The following is a 20,241-nucleotide window of genomic DNA, read 5'->3' as shown; positions in this document are numbered from 1 at the left end:
TAGAGTTTATTGCCTTAACGTTTCGACCAACTTGGTCTTCTTCAGAGGACCAAGTTGGTCGAAACGTTAGAGCAATAAACTCTATTCCCAACACATTCTTCGTTTGCCCTTCCTCATCCATTTCTCTCTCTCTCTCTCTCTCTCTCTCTCTGTCTCTCTCTCTCTCACACACACACACACACACACACACAAACACACGCACACACACACGCACACACACACACACATACACACACACACACACACACACACACACACACACACACACACACACACACACACACATACACACACACACACACACACACACTTCAACGAATGGACGGCTTAGAAGACGTTCTGAAGAAAAGTGAAGTCTGTGGATCCCAACGCAAAGAGAAGTGCCTAGTGTTTTTGCAGGGTGGGGGGGAAATTGCTCGTGGAGTAGTGGGAACGTAGGGAAAGAGGAAAAGGGGAGGGATTACTGAGGGAAATGGAAGGAAATGAGGAGGGAGTAGACTTTGCCCAGCCAGACAAGCGGAAGGTAAACAAAAGACTTAGCGAGGATCAAATGTCTAATAAAAATGTAAAGATTAGAAGTATAGAGAGGAGCAATACAGAAGAAAGTGACGAGAATATGTTCCAGGGATTTAAAGAGGGTGGGGGGGACACAACCCCCCCCCCCCCGACTGATAAGACTAGAGGAGAGAGTTGATAAGGTGATCGAGGACTTGGAACGTAAGTTAGGTAATGTAGACTCCATTTTCCAGAGAATTGAAAGGTTGGAACAACTAGAGAAGGCTAACAGAAACTTAACTGAAGAAATAGAGGACCTAAAAAGACAGTTAGGAAATGTAAAGGAGGAGAATGAGAAATTGAAGAAGAATAGTAATGAAAATAGAGAGAAAATAGCTACAGAAGTTAAAAATTGGAGAATAACTCAAGAAGGGAATAAGGTTTCATTCACTGACATAGTCAAACAGCAATTGAAAGAACATAATGAAGACTCAGTTATTAAAGTGATGAGACAGAAGGAGAATATAGTAAGAGAATTAGCTGACAAAAAGAAATGTATAATTATATTAGGAATGGAAGAGAAACATAACCCAGATAGAACCGCAAGAATCAAGGAGGAAAATGAAAGAGTAAGCAGTTTATTAAAATTAGTCCAGGAAGATGAACCAGAAATTATAAAGGAAATTGAGGAAAAATTCAGACTAGAAAAATATAGTACAGATAAGACCAGACCAATTAAGATTAAATTCAGGTCACAAACAACGGCAGAGAAAATTCTATCCAAGACAGGGAAACTAGCAACAAATGATCAATATAAAAAGGTATGGATAAAAAGAGAAATGAATAAGGAGGAAAGAGAGGCAGAAAAGAAGAAAAGAATTGAAGCTAAGGCAAAAAACGAGGAAAGAACGGAGTCAGAGAAAGAGAGATTCTATTGGAGAGTAGTGAACATGAAAATAAAGCAGTTCGACATACTAAAGAAAAACATAAGGGAAACAGAGAACACAATGGAAGTGGCAGAAAACTAAGAGTGTCTTACACAAATATAGATGGATTAATAACAGGATTGAATGAACTGAATGATTATTTGAAAGAAAAAGAACCGGACATAATGGGAATTGTAGAAACAAAATTAAAAGGCCCACTACCACCCAACAGTGTAGGACATGATACATACAATTATTGGATTAGAAACAGAGAGAAAAAACAAGGGGGTGGAGTTATGTTCCTGACTAAGAAGGATATAAACGTGAAAGGTGTCATATATGGAAAGAATACAGTAGAGATGATTATGATAGAAGTGGAAGACCGAGATAAGAAGAGCAGAAAATTTGTGATCAATTATGTGCCTCCGAAAACAGCCTCATGGGAGGAGAGTGAACATAAAAGTATGTTAGAGGACACAAAGATAGCATTAACTAAAATAATGGAAGACGGAGGAAGAATAGTTATGATGGGCGACTTTAATTGCAAAGAAATCTGCTGGGAAGAAATGACAGTAAAGAGTGGTGATGACTCATGGGGAAATGCTCTACTTGAGATGATTACTGACCATTCAATGACACAATGGATACAGGAGAACACTAGGTATAGAAATGAAGAAGAACCATCGAGGCTAGACTTATTAATTACATCTGAACCTAGAATAGTGGACAAGATTGAATATAAAACACCAATAGGTAAAAGTGACCACATATTGATTGAACTGGAACTTAATGAAGAAAAATATATGAAAAGAAATGAACAATATAGAAAAGGAAGAATGATGTATGAAAAAACAAACTTTGATAAAATAAGAGAATTCTTCCAACAAGAAAACTGGGAAGAAATATACAAAGAAGAAACATCAGTGGAAGAGAAATGGAATATCTTGACAAAAATTTACAAAAAAGGAGTGGAAAAGTATGTCCCAAGACAAAAACAAGAAAAAGAATATGTAAAATGCTGGTACAACAAAAGTTGTAGGGAGTTAAAAGACAAAAGAGACAAAGCCTGGACCAGATGGAAAAAACACAGAAGACCTGAAAAATGGAAAATATATACTGGTTATAGAAATGAATATGTACGAAAGTGCAGAGAGGAAAAAAGAAAATATGAAAAAGATGTTATAGAAAAGTGTAAAGATCAACCAAAACTATTCTACAGATTTGTAAACAATAAACTGAAAAACAAACAAGACTTGGAGAAATTAAGACAAGGAGGAGTTGAATACACTGAGGAAATGGAAATGGCAGAAATTATGAACAAACATTTTAAATCAGTGTTTACAAGGGAAAATATACAACCTGAAGAGATTGAGTGGAAGGAAAAAGTCCCCCCTATGGAAGAAATAGAAGTAACAAAGAATGAAATATTGACACACTTGGGTAATTTTGATGTCAGAAAATCGCATGGGCCAGATGAAATAGCAAACTGGATTCTGAAAGAATGCAGGAATGAACTGGCAGACAAAATACATAGCATAATAAGCAGTTCCTTAAAAGAAGGAAAAGTTCCAGAAGATTGGAAAAAAGCAAATATAGTACCTATATATAAAGGAGGAAATAAAGAAGAACCTACCAACTATAGACCAGTCTCTCTAACAAGTACAATAGCAAAAATATGTGAAAGAATTATCAAAAGTAGATGGGTAAAATACTTGGAAAAAAACAACGTACTAAATCCAAGGCAATTTGGATTCAGACAAGGACGATCATGCGTCACCAATTTAATATGTTTCTATTCAAGGCTAATAGATATAATACAGGAAAGAGATGGATGTGCTGATTGTGCATTTCTAGACCTAAAAAAAGCTTTTGACAAAGTACCACATAAGAAGCTGCTTAAGAAATTAGAATATGAAGGAGGAATACAAGGTAAATTGCTAAATTGGATGGAAGACTTTTTGCAAGACAGAAAAATGAGAGTAGTGATAAGAGATCAGCACTCAAAATGGAATGAAGTAATAAGCGGTGTCCCGCAGGGAACAGTTCTGGCCCCAATAATGTTTGCTATATATATTAATGATATGGATGAAGGAATTGAAAGCTATATGAGCTTCTTTGCAGATGATGCAAAACTACTGAAAAGAATGAAAACTGAAGAAGATTGTGAATCACTACAGAGAGATCTAAATAAAGTACAGGAATGGAGTAGGAAGTGGGAGATGGAGTTCAATACAAAAAAGTGTAGTATAATGGAATTTGGAAAAAGCAAAAACAGAATAACAGGAGCATATAATTTGGGAGAAGAAGGAATAAAAAGAGTAGAAAATGAGAAGGACCTGGGAGTCATTGTTATGAATAATATGTCACCTGAGAAACATATAAATAAGATTTTTGGAGAAACCTATAATTTGATAAGAACAATCAAAGTGGCATTTACATACCTGGATGAAGAAATGGTGAGGAAAATCCTAATCACCCTAATAAGACCAAGATTGGAATATGCAGCAACGATATGGTCACCAAGTACAAAAAAATGTATAAAAAAACTTGAAAGAATACAAAGAGCAATTACAAAATTGGCACCAACACTCTCAAAACTATCATATGAAGAGAGACTACAAAAACTTAAACTACAGACACTAGAGCAAAGAAGAGAGAGAGGAGATTTGATAACTATTTACAGAATCATGAAAGGCATAGAAATTACTGATAGAGAGAATCTGATAAAATGGGATGACAGAAATACAAGAGGACACGGAAAGAAAATAAAAAAAGACAGCTATAGAAGAGATTTGAAAAAGAACAGCTTTCCTCACAGAGCAATAGACAGTTGGAACAAGTTAGATGAGAAAGTGGTGTGTGCAAAAACAATACACGAATTTAAAAATAGTTTAGATAAAATGAGATATGAAGACGGGACCCCACGAGCATAGCTCCCCTTCCCGTAAAATACAACTAGGTAAATACAACTAGGTAAATACACACACACACACACACACACACACACACACACACACACATATGTATATATATAATATATATATATGTATGTATATATATATATACATATATATGTATATATATGTATATGTATATATATATATATATATACATATATATATATATACATATGTATGTATATATGATTACCACCAGAAATTTTTATTTTGGTAAAAAGAAATCGTCCACCCTTTAGGGTACCATGTTCATCATCTTCCCGTTTTTTCATGATTATTGATCTTTTTGAACTTCCACTATTCTCCCTTTCCACCACTATGACACCATCTGTTTAGTACGGCATTGTTCCCAAGGATAGATCCACTGGTTGACTAAAGATCTAAACAATAGAATAATCTACTAATCAATCAACCAGTCAACGAATCAATCATTCAACCAACCAACTTTCTAGCTAACGAACTAACTACCTAACAAGCTAACTAACTAGTGTGTATGTTTGTGTGAGCGTGTTTGTGAATGTGTATTTACCTAGTTGTATTTACCTAGTTGTATTTTACGGGAAGGGGAGCTATGCTCGTGAAGTCCCGTCTTCATATCTCATTTTATCTAAACTATTTTTAAATTCGTGTGTGTGTGTGTGTGTGTGTGTGTGTGTGTGTGTGTGTGTGTGTGTGTGTGTGTGTGTGTGTGTGTCTGTGTGTGTGTGTGTGTGTGTGTGTGTGTGTGTGTGTGTGTGTGTGTGTGTGTGTATTTACCTAGTTGTATTTACCTAGTTGTATTTTACGGGAAGGGGAGCTATGCTCGTGGGGTCCCGTCTTCATTTCTCATTTTATCTAAACTATTTTTAAATTCATGTATTGTTTTTGCACACACCACTTTCTCATCTAACTTGTTCCAACTGTCTATTACTCTGTGAGGAAAGCTGTTCTTTTTCAGATCTCTTCTATAGCTGTCTTTTTTTATTTTCTTTCCGTGTCCTCTTGTATTTCTGTCATCCCATTTTATCAGATTCTCTCTATCAATAATTTCTATGCCTTTCATGATTCTGTAAATAGCTATCAAATCTCCTCTCTCTCTTCTTTGCTCTAGTGTCTGTAGTTCAAGTTTTTGTAGTCTTTCTTCATATGATAGTTTTGAGAGTGTTGGTGCCAGTTTTGTAATTGCTCTTTGTATTCTTTCAAGTTTTTTTATACATTTTTTTGTACTTGGTGACCATATTGTTGCTGCATATTCTAATCTTGGTCTTATCAGGGTGATTAGGATTTTCCTCACCATTTCTTCATCCAGGTATGTAAATGCCACTTTGATTGTTCTTATTAAATTATAAGTTTCTCCAAAAATCTTATTTATATGTTTTTTCAGGTGACATATTATTCATAACAATGACTCCCAGGTCCTTCTCATTTTCTACTTTTTTTATTCCTTCTTCTCCCAAATTATATGATCCTGTTATTCTGTTTTTGCTTTTTCCAAATTCCATTATACTACACTTTTTTGTGTTGAACTCCATCTCCCACTTCCTACTCCATTCCTGTACTTTATTTAGATCTCTCTGTAGTGATTCACAATCTTCTTCAGTTTTCACTCTTTTCAGTAGTTTTGCATCGTCTGCAAAGAAGCTCATATAGCTTTCAATTCCTTCATCCATATCATTAATATATATAGCAAACATTATTGGGGCCAGGACTGTTCCCTGCGGGACACCGCTTATTACTTCATTCCATTTTGAGTGCTGGTTTCTTATCACTACTCTCATTTTTCTTTCTTGCAAAAAGTCTTCCATCCAATTTAGTAATTTACCTTGTATTCCTCCTTCAGATTCTAGTTTCTTAAGCAACTTCTTATGTGGTACTTTGTCAAAAGCTTTTTTTAGGTCTAGAAATGCACAATCAGCCCATCCATCTCTTTCTTGTATTATATCTATTAGCCTTGAATAGAAACATATTAAATTGGTGACGCATGATCGTCCTTGTCTGAATCCAAATTGCCTTGGATTTAGTACGTTGTTTTTTTCCAAGTATTTTACCCATCTACTTTTGATAATTCTTTCACAAATTTTTGCTATTGTACTTGTTAGAGAGACTGGTCTATAGTTGGTAGGGTCTTCTTTATTTCCTCCTTTATATATAGGTACTATATTTGCTTTTTTCCAATCTTCTGGAACTTTTCCTTCTTTCAAGGAACTGCTTATTATGCTATGTATTTTGTCTGCCAGTTCATTCCTGCATTCTTTCAGAATCCAGTTTGCTATTTCATCTGGTCCATGTGATTTTCTGACATCAAGATTACTCAAGTGTATCAATATTTCATTCTTTGATACTTCTATTTTTTCTATAGGGGGGATTTTCTCTTTCCACTCAATCTCTTCAGGTTGTATGTTCTCCCTTGTAAACACTGATTTAAAATGTTTGTTCATAATTTCCGCCATTTCCATTTCCTCAGTGTATTCAACTCCCCCTTGTCTTAGTTTCTCCAAGTCCTGTTTGTTTTTCAGTTTATTGTTTACAAATCTGTAGAATAGTTTTGGTTGATCTTTACATTTTTCTATGACGTCTTTTTCATATTTTCTCTTTTCCTCTCTGCACGTTTGTACATATTCATTTCTATAACTGGTATATATTTTCCATTTTTCAGGTTTTCTGTCTTTTTTCCATCTGGTCCAGGCTTTGTCTCTTTTGTCTTTTAACTCCCTACAGCTTTTGTTGTACCAGCATTTTACATATTCTTTTTCTTGTTTTTGTCTTGGGTCATACTTTTCCACTCCTTTTTTGTAAATTTTTGTCAAAATATTCCATTTCTCTTCCACTGATGTTTCTTCTTTGTATATTTCTTCCCAGTTTTCTTGTTGGAAGAATTCTCTTATTTTATCAAAGTTTGTTTTTTCATACATCATTCTTCCTTTTCTATATTGTTCATTTCTTTTCATATATTTTTCTTCATTAAGTTCCAGTTCAATCAATATGTGGTCACTTTTACCTATTGGTGTTTTATATTCAATCTTGCCCACTATTCTAGGTTCAGATGTAATTAATAAGTCTAGTCTCGATGGTTCTTCTTCATTTCTATACCTAGTGTTCTCTTGTATCCATTGTGTCATTGTGTGGTCAATAATCATCTCAAGTAGAGCGTTTCCCCATGAGTCGTCTCCACCCTTTACTGTCATTTCTTCCCAGCAGATTTCTTTGCAATTAAAGTCGCCCATCATAACTATTCTTCCTCCATCTTCCATTATTTTATTTAATGTTATCTTTGTGTCCTCTAACATACTTTTATGTTCACTCTCCTCCCATGAGGCTGTTTTTGGAGGCACATAATTTATTACAAATTTTCTGCTCTTCTTATCTCTGTCTTCTACTTCTATCATAATCATCTCTACTGTATCTTTTCCATATATGACACCTTTAACGTTTATATCCATCTTAGTAAGGAACATAACTCCACCCCCTGCCTTTTACACTCTGTTTCTAAACCAATAATAGTATGCATCATGTCCTACACTGTTGGTTGGTAGTGGGCCTTTTAATTTTGTTTCTACAATTCCCATTATGTCTGGTTCTTTTTCTTTCAAATAATCATTCAGCTCATTCAATCCTGTTATTAATCCATCTATATTTGTGTAAGACACTCTTAGTTTTCTGCCACTTCCATTGTGTTCTCTGTTTCCCTTATGTTTTTCTTTTGTATGTCGAACTTCCTTAGTTTCATGTTCACTACTCTCCAATAGAATCTCTCTTTCTCTGACTCCGTTCTGTTCTCGTTTTTTGCCTTAGCTTCCAGTCTTTTCTGCTTTTCTTCCTCTCTTTCCTCCTTATTCATTTCTCTTTTTATCCATATCTTTTTGTATTGTTCACTTGTTGCTAGTTTCCCTGTTTTGGATAAGATATTCTCTGCCGTTGTTTGTGACTTGAATTTAATCTTAATTTGTCTGGTCTTGTCTGTGCTATACTTTCCGAGTCTAAATTTCTCTTCGATTTGTTTCATAATTTCTGGTTCATCTTCCTGAACTGATTCTAGTAATTGGCTTACTTTTTCATTTTCCTCTTTGATTCTTGTGGTTCTATCTGTGTTGTGTTTCTCTTCCATTCCTAATATAATTATACATTTCTTCTTGTCTGCTAAATCTCTTACTATATTCTCCTTCTGTCTCATCACTTTAATAACTGAGTTTTCAGTTTGTTCATTCATTTGCTGTTTGACTATGTCAGTGAATGAAACCTTATTTCCTTCTTGGGTTTTCTTCCAATTTTTACTTTCTTTAGCTATCGTTTCTCTGTTTTCTTTACTATTCTTCTTCAATTCCTCATTCTCCACCTTTACATCTCTTAACTGTCTTTTTAGGTCTTCTATTTCATCAGTTAAGTTTTTATTCGCCTTTTCTAGTTCTTCCAATCTTTCAACCCTTTGTAAAATGGTGTTCATATGACCTAACCTACTCTCCAAGTCCTCGATCACCTTATCAACCTTCTTCTCTAGTCTTGTCAGTCGGGGGGGGGGGGGGTTGTGTCCCCCCCACTCTCTTTAAATCCCTTGAAAATATTCTCATCACTTTCTACTGTATTGTTCCTATCTATACTTCTAATCTTTACATTCTTATTAGACATTCCGTCGTCCTCCAGCTCGTCTTGTGGTCGCTTGTTTACTTTTCGGCGGTCTGTTAGGACCAAGTCCTCTACTTCCTCATTACCTTCCATTTCCCCAGCAATCCCTCCCCTTCTCCTCTTTCCTTACTTTCCCACTACCCCACGAGCAATTTACCCCCCACCCTGTAAATACAAAAAGGCACTTCTCTTTGCGTTGGGATCCACAATCTGCACTTTTCTTCAGAACGTTCTTCAAGCCGTCCGTTCGTTGAAAGTGTGTGTGTGTGTGTGTGTGTGTGTGTGTGTGTGTATGCACAATTGCACTTTTGTGTGTGCAAATAGTGTGCATGTGTTTATGTGTGTATGTGTGTGTGTGTGTGTGTGTGTGTGTGTGTGTGTGTGTGTGTATTTACCTAGTTGTATTTTACGGGAAGGGGAGCTATGCTCGTGGGGTCCCGTCTTCATATCTCATTTTATCTAAACTATTTTTAAATTCATGTATTGTCTTTGCACACACCACTTTCTCATCTAACTTGTTCCAACTGTCTATTACTCTGTGAGGAAAGCTGTTCTTTTTCAAATCTCTTCTATAGCTGTCTTTTTTTATTTTCTTTCCGTGTCCTCTAGTATTTCTGTCATCCCATTTTATCAGATTCTCTCTGTCAGTAATTTCTATGCCTTTCATGATTCTGTAAATAGCTATCAAATCTCCTCTCTCTCTTCTTTGCTCTAGTGTCTGTAGTTCAAGTTTTTGTAGTCTCTCTTCATATGATAGTTTTGAGAGTGTTGGTGCCAGTTTTGTAATTGCTCTTTGTATTCTTTCAAGTTTTTTTATACATTTTTTTTGTACTTGGTGACCATATCGTTGCTGCATATTCCAATCTTGGTCTTATCAGGGTGATTAGGATTTTCTTCACCATTTCTTCATCCAGGTATGTAAATGCAACTTTGATTGTTCTTATTAGATTATAAGTCTCTCCAAAAATCTTATTTATATGTTTCTCAGGTGACATATTATTCATAACAATGACTCCCAGGTCCTTCTCGTTTTCTACTTTTTTTTATTCCTTCTTCTCCCAATTTATATGCTCCTGTTATTCTGTTTTTGCTTTTTCCAAATTCCATTATACTACACTTTTTTGTATTGAACTCCATCTCCCATTTCCTACTCCATTCTTGTACTTTATTTAGATCTCTCTGTAGTGATTCACAATCCTCTTCAGTTTTCACTCTTTTCAGTAGTTTTGCATCATCTGCAAAGAAGCTCATATAGCTTTCTATTCCTTCATCCATATCATTAATATATATAGCAAACATTATTGGGGCCAGAACTGTTCCCTGCGGAACACCGCTTATTACTTCATCCCATTTTGAGTGCTGGTTTCTTATCACTACTCTCATTTTTCTTTCTTGCAAAAAGTCCTCCATCCAATTTAGTAGTTTGCCCTGTATTCCTCCTTCAGTTTCTAATTTCTTAAGCAACTTCTTATGTGGTACTTTGTCAAAAGCTTTCTTTAGATCTAAAAATGCACAGTCCGCCCATCCATCTCTTTCCTGTATTATATCTATTAGCCTTGAATAGAAGCATATTAAATTGGTGACGCATGATCGTCCTTGTCTGAATCCAAATTGCCTTGGATTTAACACTTTGTTTTTTTTTTCTAAATATTTTACCCATCTACTTTTGATAATTCTTTCACAAATTTTTGCTATTGTACTTGTTAGAGAGACTGGTCTATAGTTGGTAGGGTCTTCTTTATTTCCTCCTTTGTATATAGGTACTATATTTGCTTTTTTCCAATCTTCTGGAACTTTTCCTTCTTTCAAGGAACTATTTAGTATGCTATGTATTTTGTCTGCCAGTTCATTCCTGCATTCTTTTAGTATCCAGTTTGCTATTTCATCTGGTCCATGGGATTTTCTGACATCAAGATTACTCAAGTGTGTTAATATTTCATTCTTTGTTACTTCTATTTCTTCCATAGGGGGGACTTTCTCTTTCCATTCGTTCTCTTCAGGTTGTATGTTCTCCCTTGTAAACACTGATTTGAAATGTTTGTTCATAATTTCCGCCATTTCTATTTCCTCAGTGTATTCAACTCCCTCCTGTCTTAATTTTTCCAAGTCTTGTTTGTTTTTCAGTTTATTGTTTACAAATCTGTAGAATAGTTTTGGTTGATCTTTACACTTTTCTATGATATCTTTTTCATATTTTCTCTTTTCTTCTCTGCACATTTGTACATATTCATTTCTATAGCAGGTATATATTTTCCATTTTTCAGGTCTTCTGTCTTTTTTCCATCTGGTCCAGGCTTTGTCTCTATTGTCTTTTAACTCCCTACAGCTTTTGTTGTACCAGCATTTTACATATTCTTTTTCTTGTTTTTGTCTTGGGACATACTTTTCCACTCCTTTTTTGTAAATTTTTTTCAAAATATTCCATTTCTCTTCCACTGTTGTTTCTTCTTTGTATATTTCTTCCCAGTTTTCTTGTTGGAAGAATTCTCTTATTTTATCAAAGTTTGTTTTTTCATACATCATTCTTCCTTTTCTATATTGTTCATTTCTTTTCATATATTTTTCTTCATTAAGTTCCAGTTCAATCAGTATGTGGTCACTTTTACTTATTGGTGTTTTATATTCAATTTTGTCCACTATTCTAGGTTCGGATGTAATTACTAGGTCTAGTTTCGATGGCTCTTCTTCATTTCTATACCTAGTGTTCTCCTGTATCCATTGTGTCATTGTATGGTCAGTAACCATCTCGAGTAGAGCGTTACCCCATGAGCCGTCTCCACCCTTTACTGTCATTTCTTCCCAGCAGATTTCTTTGCAATTAAAGTCGCCCATCATAACTATTCTTCCTCCCTCTTCCATTATCTTGTTTAATGTTATCTTTGTGTCCTCTAACATACTTTTATGTTCACTCTCTTCCCATGAGGCTGTTTTTGGGGGCACATAATTTATCACAAACTTTCTGTTCTTCTTATCTCTGTCTTCTACTTCCATCATTATCATTTCTACTGTATTCTTTCCATATGTGACACCTTTCACGTTTATATCCTTCTTAGTTAGGAACATAACTCCACCCCCTTCCTTTTTCACTCTGTTTCTAATCCAATAATTATATGCATCATGTCCTACACTGTTGGGTGGTAGTGGACCTTTTAATTTTGTTTCTACAATTCCCGTTATGTCTGGTTCTTTTTCTTTCAAGTAATCATTCAGTTCATTCAATCCTGTTATTAATCCATCTATATTTGTGTAAGACACTCTTAGTTTTCTGCCACTTCCATTGTGTTCTCTGTTTCCCTTTTGTTTTTCTCTTGTATGTCGACTTTCTTCAGTTTCATATTCACTACTCTCCAATAGAATCTCTCTTTTTCTGACTCCGTTCTTATCTCGTTTTTTTCCTTTGCTTCAAGTCTTTTCTGTTTTTCTTCCTCTCTTTCCTCTTTATTCATTTCCCTTTTTATCCATACCTTTTTATATTGTTCACTTGTTGCTAGTTTCCCTGTTTTGGATAAGATATTCTCAGCCGTAGTTTGTGACCTGAATTTAATCTTGATTGGTCTGGTCTTGTCTGTACTATATTTCCCGAGCCTGAATTTCTCTTCGATTTGTTTCATTATTTCTGGTTCATCTTCCTGAACTAATTCTAGTAAATTTCTTACTTTTTCATTTTCCTCTTTGATTCTTGTGGTTCTATCTGGGTTATGTATCTCTTCCATTCCTAATATAATTATACATTTCTTTTTGTCTGCTAAGTCTCTTACTATATTCTCCTTCTGTCTCATCACTTTAATAACTGAGTTTTCAGTTTGTTCATTCATTTGCTGTCTGATTATGTCAGTGAATGCAACCTTGCTATTTTCCTGATTTTTTTCCAACCCTCCTTGTTCTCCATATTATTCTCCTTTAAGACTTTATTCTCATCTTTTACTTCTTTTAACTGTTGTTTTAATTCTTCAATTTCCTTAGTTAAGTTTTTGTTCGCCCTCTCTAGTTCTTCCAATTTTTCAATTCTTCGTATCATACTGTCAACATTACCGAACCTACGCTCCAAGTCCTCGTTCATCTTATCGACCTTCTCTTCTAGTCTTGTCAGTCGGGGGGGGGGGGGTTGTGTCCCCCCCACCTTATTTAAATCCCTTGAAAATATTCTCATCACTTTCTACTGTATTGCTCCTATCTATACTTCTAATCTTCACATTCCTATTAGACATGTCGTCATCCTCCAGCTCGTCTTGCGGTCGCTTGTCCACCTTTCGGCGGCCCGTTAGGGCCAATTCCTCCACCTCCTCATTACCTTCCATTTCCCCAGCAATCCCTCCCCCTCTCCTCTTTCCTTACTTTCCCACTACCCCACGAGCAATTTCCCCCCACCCTGCAAATACAAAAAGGCACTTCTCTTTGCGTTGGGATCCACAATCTGCACTTTTCTTCAGAACGTTCTTCAAGCCGTCCGTTCGTTGAAAGTGTGTGTGTGTGTGTGTGTGTGTGTGTGTGTGTGTGTGTGTGTGTGTGTTTATATACTTGTATTTTACGGGAAGGGGAGATATCGTCGTGTGTGCTTATATGTGTACACGTTCACATGTGCGTGTGTGTGTATTTGCAGGGAAACGATGAAAATTAACATTTGGCTTAATTCCTCTTTGGTTTGAGCCACAACCCTTAATGGCACAATAAGCCATATTGTCAAGATCTATATATACCAGTATATATAGATCATCATTGTCAGAATATAACTAATTGCGTGGAGCGGTGCGAGCGGAGGCAGCAACATGTCCATGCAACGAACCAGCTACAACTAATAGCGATGGGACGCGAGAACCCCACTTTGAGCAGCCAGGTGATGTCACGGGCCCGCTGCGCCAACACCCTCGAAATTCGGTCGGAAAAGGTTAGACCTGGTATATATAGACCTTGGCATTAGGTTTCATTGCTGGGACAGTTATGAGTAGAAGTGCAGAGATAATTATCAAACTCTATCTAGCGTTAGTTAGACCCATCCTTGACTATGCGGTACAGTTTTGGTCTCCGTCATTAGAATTAGTACAGAGGAGACTGCCCAAAATGATGCATGGACTCAGAAATTTACCTTACGAAGAGGGGCTTAGGCACCTTAACTTACACTCTCGAAAGATGCAGAGCACGGGGTGATCTAATAGAGGTGTTTAAGTGGACCAAAGGCAAACAAGGTCATCATATTAAGACAACAGGGCAGGACTCGCAGTAATGGATTTAAACTGGACAATTTTATATTCAAGGAGGGAATAGGCAAAAATTGGTTTACTAATATGGCGGTCAACAAATGGAACAGACTTTGTGACCATGTAGTGAGCGCTGAAACTATCGGTTGTTTTAATAAGCAGTTAGACATCTTTATGGATGGGAATGACAGGTGGTAATGGACATGGAACTAATTAGTGTAGGCTTCATGGTCTCTTTCAGGCTCCATTATTCTTATATTCTTATGTTATCACTGCAAGCATTTGTTCTATCCCAATATACAGAATAGTGAATGACCCAACGAATCAGATAGTTTATTATTTGACAAATTTAGAATTTGATTCTAAGTTGTTGGTACAGTAGAATATAGACGATTTGCCATTAGTTCATAACACATATACCCAATTGCTTACAACATAAACAAATCTTTCGTGTGTTTAGGGGCGTTAATATAAGAATTCCTAGAGGACTGGAAATGGTTGATTAACAGGCCAAAATGGATAAACTAACAATAATATCCGGCGCGCTGTTCTTGGCAGCCGATATTTTCGCCATTGTTAGCCTAGCAATGCCAGACTGGATTGTATCAGACAAAGGTAATTAAGATTTTCGTTTGAGTAAAGATATATTTCTCAAATGTATTTACATTTTTTTTTGCCAAATTGTAATATATAGGGTTGGAATAATGCCCGTGATTTGTCATCCAAGGTAAAATTCAGAAATATGCAAGCACGGGTATTTAACCTGAAACTTACGTTGTCCAATAGACCTATCACCTAGCCTAACATAACTGAACTTCAACTTGTCTTACTTGTTGGAAGTTCTGGTAGAATCACCACAGCCAACTTGATAGTCCACTGCCTCCACACACTGTTTGCATCTTCATATACTGTAGCTGGTCAATTATGCTGTTTGATGCTGTATCCCTTCTGCTTGGGCTGTGTGGAATAGGTAGGTAGGTCAAACACCACCAGAGGCGCCACCGTCGATGGCGAGCACAATAGCGCGTCATTTTATGCACGCGCCATTCAAACAGCAAAATTTACATATCGCGGGAAATTTCATTCATAAAAATGTTATGTGAGTGAATTTACTACGATTGTAGTAAATTTCAAACAATCACCTCATCAGTTACATGTTGGTACATAAAAAATAAGATAAATATGGCAGCCTGCATTCAGCAGTAAATCGAAAATTTGTTTATGTTTCAGCGTAAAAAAAAATGAGCTAAAAAATCCAGTACGGAAGAGCTGAGAAATCGGTGGTACTAATTAGTTGTTGTTTTTTCTATCGGCTCAGATTATCGGATAACAACATCAAACACATTGTGACATTTCAACCACCGATGTAGATGTGTACTGGTACTCTAATCTACTGTAAGGTAGTATAATCCAGTTATATCTTGCTATTGAACATTGTGTGAATAACTGTACTTGCTGATATGTCATTCCTGGGGCTGTATAGTGAGAAGTTAAAGTTTGGCATAAAGGATGCAAGCTTCCTGAAAGATTGCAATCGGCCAAACATCAGCCATGTGAACAATGGTAATGTCCATGAGATGTTTAAGTTCATAAAGAAACACAGAATTCCTTGGAAAGCTGTTTACTGTGCACTCAGCCATCAAATGCCAAGTCTGAATGAAGTAACTGAGGTTAACCTTAGGCAATCATTCCACAGGGTGTCTGAGCAGACAAAAAGGAAGCGTGGTGAGGTCTGGACAAAATTTTTATCAAAATTGTATTGCCCACCCCAGAAATCTGCATCTGCAGCTCTGGCTACAACTGAGGCTGTGCATAGTTTAAGTAGCTCTGATGCAGATCAGATTCCTCAAATAACTGCAGATTTCAATAGTGTAGCAGAGAAGGAAGCATTAGGGAAATTAGCTGTAGAGTGTAGGGAACTGAGCAACCTTAAACTGAAGCTAGAGTGTGAGAACATAGACCTGTCTTATAAGCTGAATGAATGCAGGCAGGAGGTAATAGGTCTAAGGCAACTACACCCTAGTCGAGCAAGACAGGCCTTGAAAAGAACAGATTCATCCAGCAGCATCGCGGAAGGGAAAGTATGCTGTGATGAAGAAACTCAAGAAAAATGCTCAAATGCACAATTTTATATAAAAATTTAGCCTATGGTTGCATTATTTGACCTATTTTCATAAAAGCGTGTAATTTCCATGTAATTTGACCAAAGAGAAGTTACGTTTTTATCCTCTGCAAGATTACCGACCATAGCTACGAATACCGTCCAGCCCGCCATCTTGTCTATGATCACTCTATTAAGTTTCTTACTCTTATTAGTGTAATAGACATATAGTTGAATTATTTGAACTATTTTCTTTAAAATGTGTTATTTTCATGTAATTTGATTAAAGAGAAGTTATGTTTTCATCCTCTGTAATATTACGGACCACAGCTACGATTCATCCAGCCCGCCATCTTTGATCACTGGTGGTATGGATCAAACTACACTATTAAGTTTCTTACTATGTAATAGATTGCATATAGTTGAATTATTTAAACTATTTTCTTTAAAATGTGTGATATTCATGTAATTTGACGGTATTCGTAGCTGTGGCCGGTAATTTTGCAAAGGATAAAAATGAAACGTCTCTTTGATCAAATTACATGAAAATCACACATTTTAAAGAAAATAGTTTAAAAAGAATGCAACCATATGCTAATTTGTTATGGTTTTCGTAGCTGTGGTCGGTCATTTTGCAGAGGCTAAAACATAACTTTTCTTTGATCAAATTACTTGAAAATCACACATTTAAAAGAAAATACTTCAAATAATTGAACTATATGCAATCTATTACACTAATAACACAATAGTAAGAAACTTAATTGAGTGAAGTTTGATCCATACCACCTGTGATCATAGATGGCGGGCTGGATGAATCGCAGCTGTGGTCCGTAATTTTGCAGAGGATAAAAACGTAACTTTTCTTTGATCAAATTACATGGAAATCACACAATTGAAAGAAAATAGGTTAGATAATGCAACCATATGCTAAATTTTTATATAAAATTGTGCATTTGAGTAAAAATGGTCATTGTTTGGGTTTGGTCGGCTTTGGTCGCCGATTAGTGAGACCGCACGTTTTGGCCCGATTTCCTGGGACAAAATAGGCCTGATTTAATACCCTTCAAAATGCAATATCTTGGGAACTAGGACAGCTAGATGGATAATTCAAATTGCATTGTACTCATAATGACTTTCTGCATCCAATGAGAAATACTTCAGCTCAAATATTAGGAATTCCATTTTCATGTTGACCTAGCTAGAATAGGAGGCTCATCTGGTATGTTTTCCAGAAAATGGTTGAGTCTCCTTTCACCTTTGGAATATTTCTGTGTTGCATTTTCTTGTGTCTAATTTTTTTTTGGCAGACAGTTAAACAGCTTGGGGCCAAAGTACCTGAAAGTATAATAATAATGCCTCATTTTTTTTAGTTGTGAGGTTGAAGTGAAAGTTTTTATTTTGTATGTTCTCCCAAACCTAGAATGGGTCTGACTCTTGATGACATCTTCATGTGGAGATGGACAGGGTACCACTCCATCCAGAATCTTCCAGGTGTACATGATGCAGTAGCACTCTCGTCTTCTTTATTAGGAGTACAATCTCAGTTGTTGTTGTCGTTCCCTAGACTGTCTGTCCGAGCAGTCCCGTCTCCCCAAGGAATGCCACAGCCGAAACTGGGTTTTCCCACAAATCCTTTATAGAGTGTATGTTGTGTTGTTTGCATGCATGATTGTGTATATTGCAGTCTTCCAATATGTGTTGTATGATATGGGGTGAAGTGTTACATCCTGGGCAGCTGTTCACAATGCGGTCATCCAGCCTCTTCTGGTAGCTTAGAAGTGCTGGGTGGTGGCCGCACCACAGTCTGGCCAGGTGGACTCTGTCCTTTCATGGGAGAGAGGATTCAGGAGGGTGGATATCAGGGGGTCTGGCATGCGGCAATGTGTTGTCTTTCAGTGTGTTAATGGAGCGGTGAGTGATATGCTTATGAATATGTTTCCGGAGGCTGGTATTTGGCGGTTGTGGAGGAAGAGAAGAGAGTATCTGTGTGTGATACAAGTCTTTGAATGTTGTTTTAATGTTTCTTGGTGTGTGTGGGTGTTCTGCTATGTAGTGGAGCGGGTGTGATGTGTTTGTGGTGGCTGTGGCAAGTGTTTGTGTGCCTCTCATGTCGAGGTGGTCCTTGACTTTGAGGACTTTTGTTTCATGGTGTAAATGGTCTGTAGGTGTTGTATTTGTGCAGCCTGTAATTGTTTTTAGGTCTTTGTTTTGTATGATTTGAAGGGTGTTGTGGTGTGTCTCACTGAGATTAGGAGCCCATACAGGACTCGCATAATTCATCAATGCATATGCATTGTTTGTATATTGTTGTATTAGTTTCTTTGTTTTGTCCAAATGTTGTTCCAGTGATTGACTTAAGTGCGTAAAGTCTAGGTGTGCATTTGTTTTTTATGTTTGTGATGTGTTGTTTGAAAGACATGGATGTATCGTATATTACACCAAGAATTTTCAATGTGTTTGTGTGTGGTATTAGAGTGTTGTTGATGTAGAGATGAGGTATGTATTTGTGTTCTTTTGTCCAGTTGGTGAGAAGTGTTGCTGTAGATTTGGTTGGACCTATTTTGAGTCTGTTTGTGATGAACCATGTATCAAGGTATGGCTGGATTATTTCTGCAGCTTTGTCTGTGTTACGATGTGTGCATGTGATTGTTATGTCGTCTACGTAGGAAGTTTCTTCAGCTGGCCCCAGTAGATCAGAGATTTGGTTAGTGTAAATGCCCTTTTTACCTGGTACATAGAGTGGTACACTGGGTGTTTCTTTAGGGGGACCCTGTGTGCTTATTTATTGTGTTATTATTGGATGCATTATGCTTTATATACTCATATTGTTGTTTCTGATTGATACATATGTATTTATGGTAAAATTTTAATTATGCACACCTATGCGCTATAGCAACAGAAAATTGATTATTAATTTTGTAAATTATAATAGATCAATATAATATACAATTTTCTTGGCAAAAATCAATAGCAAAAAAGTTGCTAAAACCTATTTTCTAACGAACAAAGTTGCAGCAGTTGAATGATATGCCGTGTTTGTTTTGATAGGTGCCGAGGTCGAAGAAATGAAACGATGATAAATTAGTCTATTCTAACCAAACCTACCTTAACTACCTAACCTAACTAACCTATTTAAGATAACCAATGTTCTTAAAGTCCAAGGAAGCAATATTGTCTTTGTAACAGTGCTTATTAACGTCACTTGGAGTTGGAGAACACTCAGTCCACAATGTAAGCTATCGTCTGATAGTGACTGGACTGGCATGCCATCTGTACCATACTGTAGTGGCTTCGTTAGCAATGTTTTTTGTTTTTTATTTCCACTAAGAAAATCACATATTACGTTCATGTATTGTAATTTACAAAATTAATGTTTAATTTTCTAATGCTATATTGCGTAGGTGTGCACAACTAGAATAATACCATATTTACTTTATAAAAAATTGAACTTGTAAATATGTAGGAAACATAATTGTGATCGAATGCATACTTCACAGCTGTGCAGAAACCCTGATACACTAGGGGTACATTAGTTGTTTCCATAACGGGACCCAATATACATATTTATCCTGTTAGTATCAAATATATTATGGCATACAGTGGAGTACTGCAAGGATCTGTACTGGCACCAATAATGTTTGCTATCTATATGAATGACATGGACGAGGATGTGAACTATTACATGAGCTTCTTTGCTGATGATGCAAACTGTTAAGGAAAGTAGAAACTGATAAGGACTGTGAAGCACTGCAAGAAGACCTGAATAAGGTATGGAACTGGAGTCAGAAATGGGAAGTGGACATTAATACTAAGAAGTGTAGCATAATGGAGTTTGGAAAAAGCAAGAACAGAATATCAGGAAAATATACAATTGGAACCAAGGAAGTAAAGAAAGTAGGATCTGAAAAAGATTTGGGAGTAATCATCACGAACGGCTTGTCCTATGATAAACAGATTAACAAAATTGT

General features: G+C 36.3%; 1 protein-coding gene and 1 long non-coding RNA gene across 2 annotated transcripts in view; both read left to right on the top strand.

Annotated features, from left to right (window-relative positions):
* Window positions 1-3,918: 3,918 nt before the first annotated feature.
* The window catches only part of LOC143036432 (uncharacterized), a 105,876-nt gene continuing 89,553 nt past the window's right edge, over window positions 3,919-20,241 (top strand). The window contains exon 1 of the long non-coding RNA XR_012967353.1: window positions 3,919-4,394. This is a non-coding gene — a long non-coding RNA (uncharacterized LOC143036432). The remainder of the gene's footprint in view (window positions 4,395-20,241) is intronic.
* The window catches only part of LOC143036427 (modulator of smoothened protein-like), a 37,728-nt gene continuing 31,852 nt past the window's right edge, over window positions 14,366-20,241 (top strand). The window contains exon 1 of the mRNA XM_076203778.1: window positions 14,366-14,787. Coding sequence (XP_076059893.1) covers window positions 14,688-14,787 — 100 coding nt within the window. The 5' untranslated portion in view covers window positions 14,366-14,687. The remainder of the gene's footprint in view (window positions 14,788-20,241) is intronic.

The sequence above is a fragment of the Oratosquilla oratoria genome, chromosome 20 (assembly GCF_046742065.1).
Source record: "Oratosquilla oratoria isolate Oo_2021 chromosome 20, ASM4674206v1, whole genome shotgun sequence".
Lineage (NCBI taxonomy): Eukaryota > Metazoa > Arthropoda > Malacostraca > Stomatopoda > Squillidae > Oratosquilla > Oratosquilla oratoria.
The sequence above is the reverse complement of the archived record's forward strand: the minus strand, read 5'-3'. Positions and strand labels throughout refer to the sequence as shown.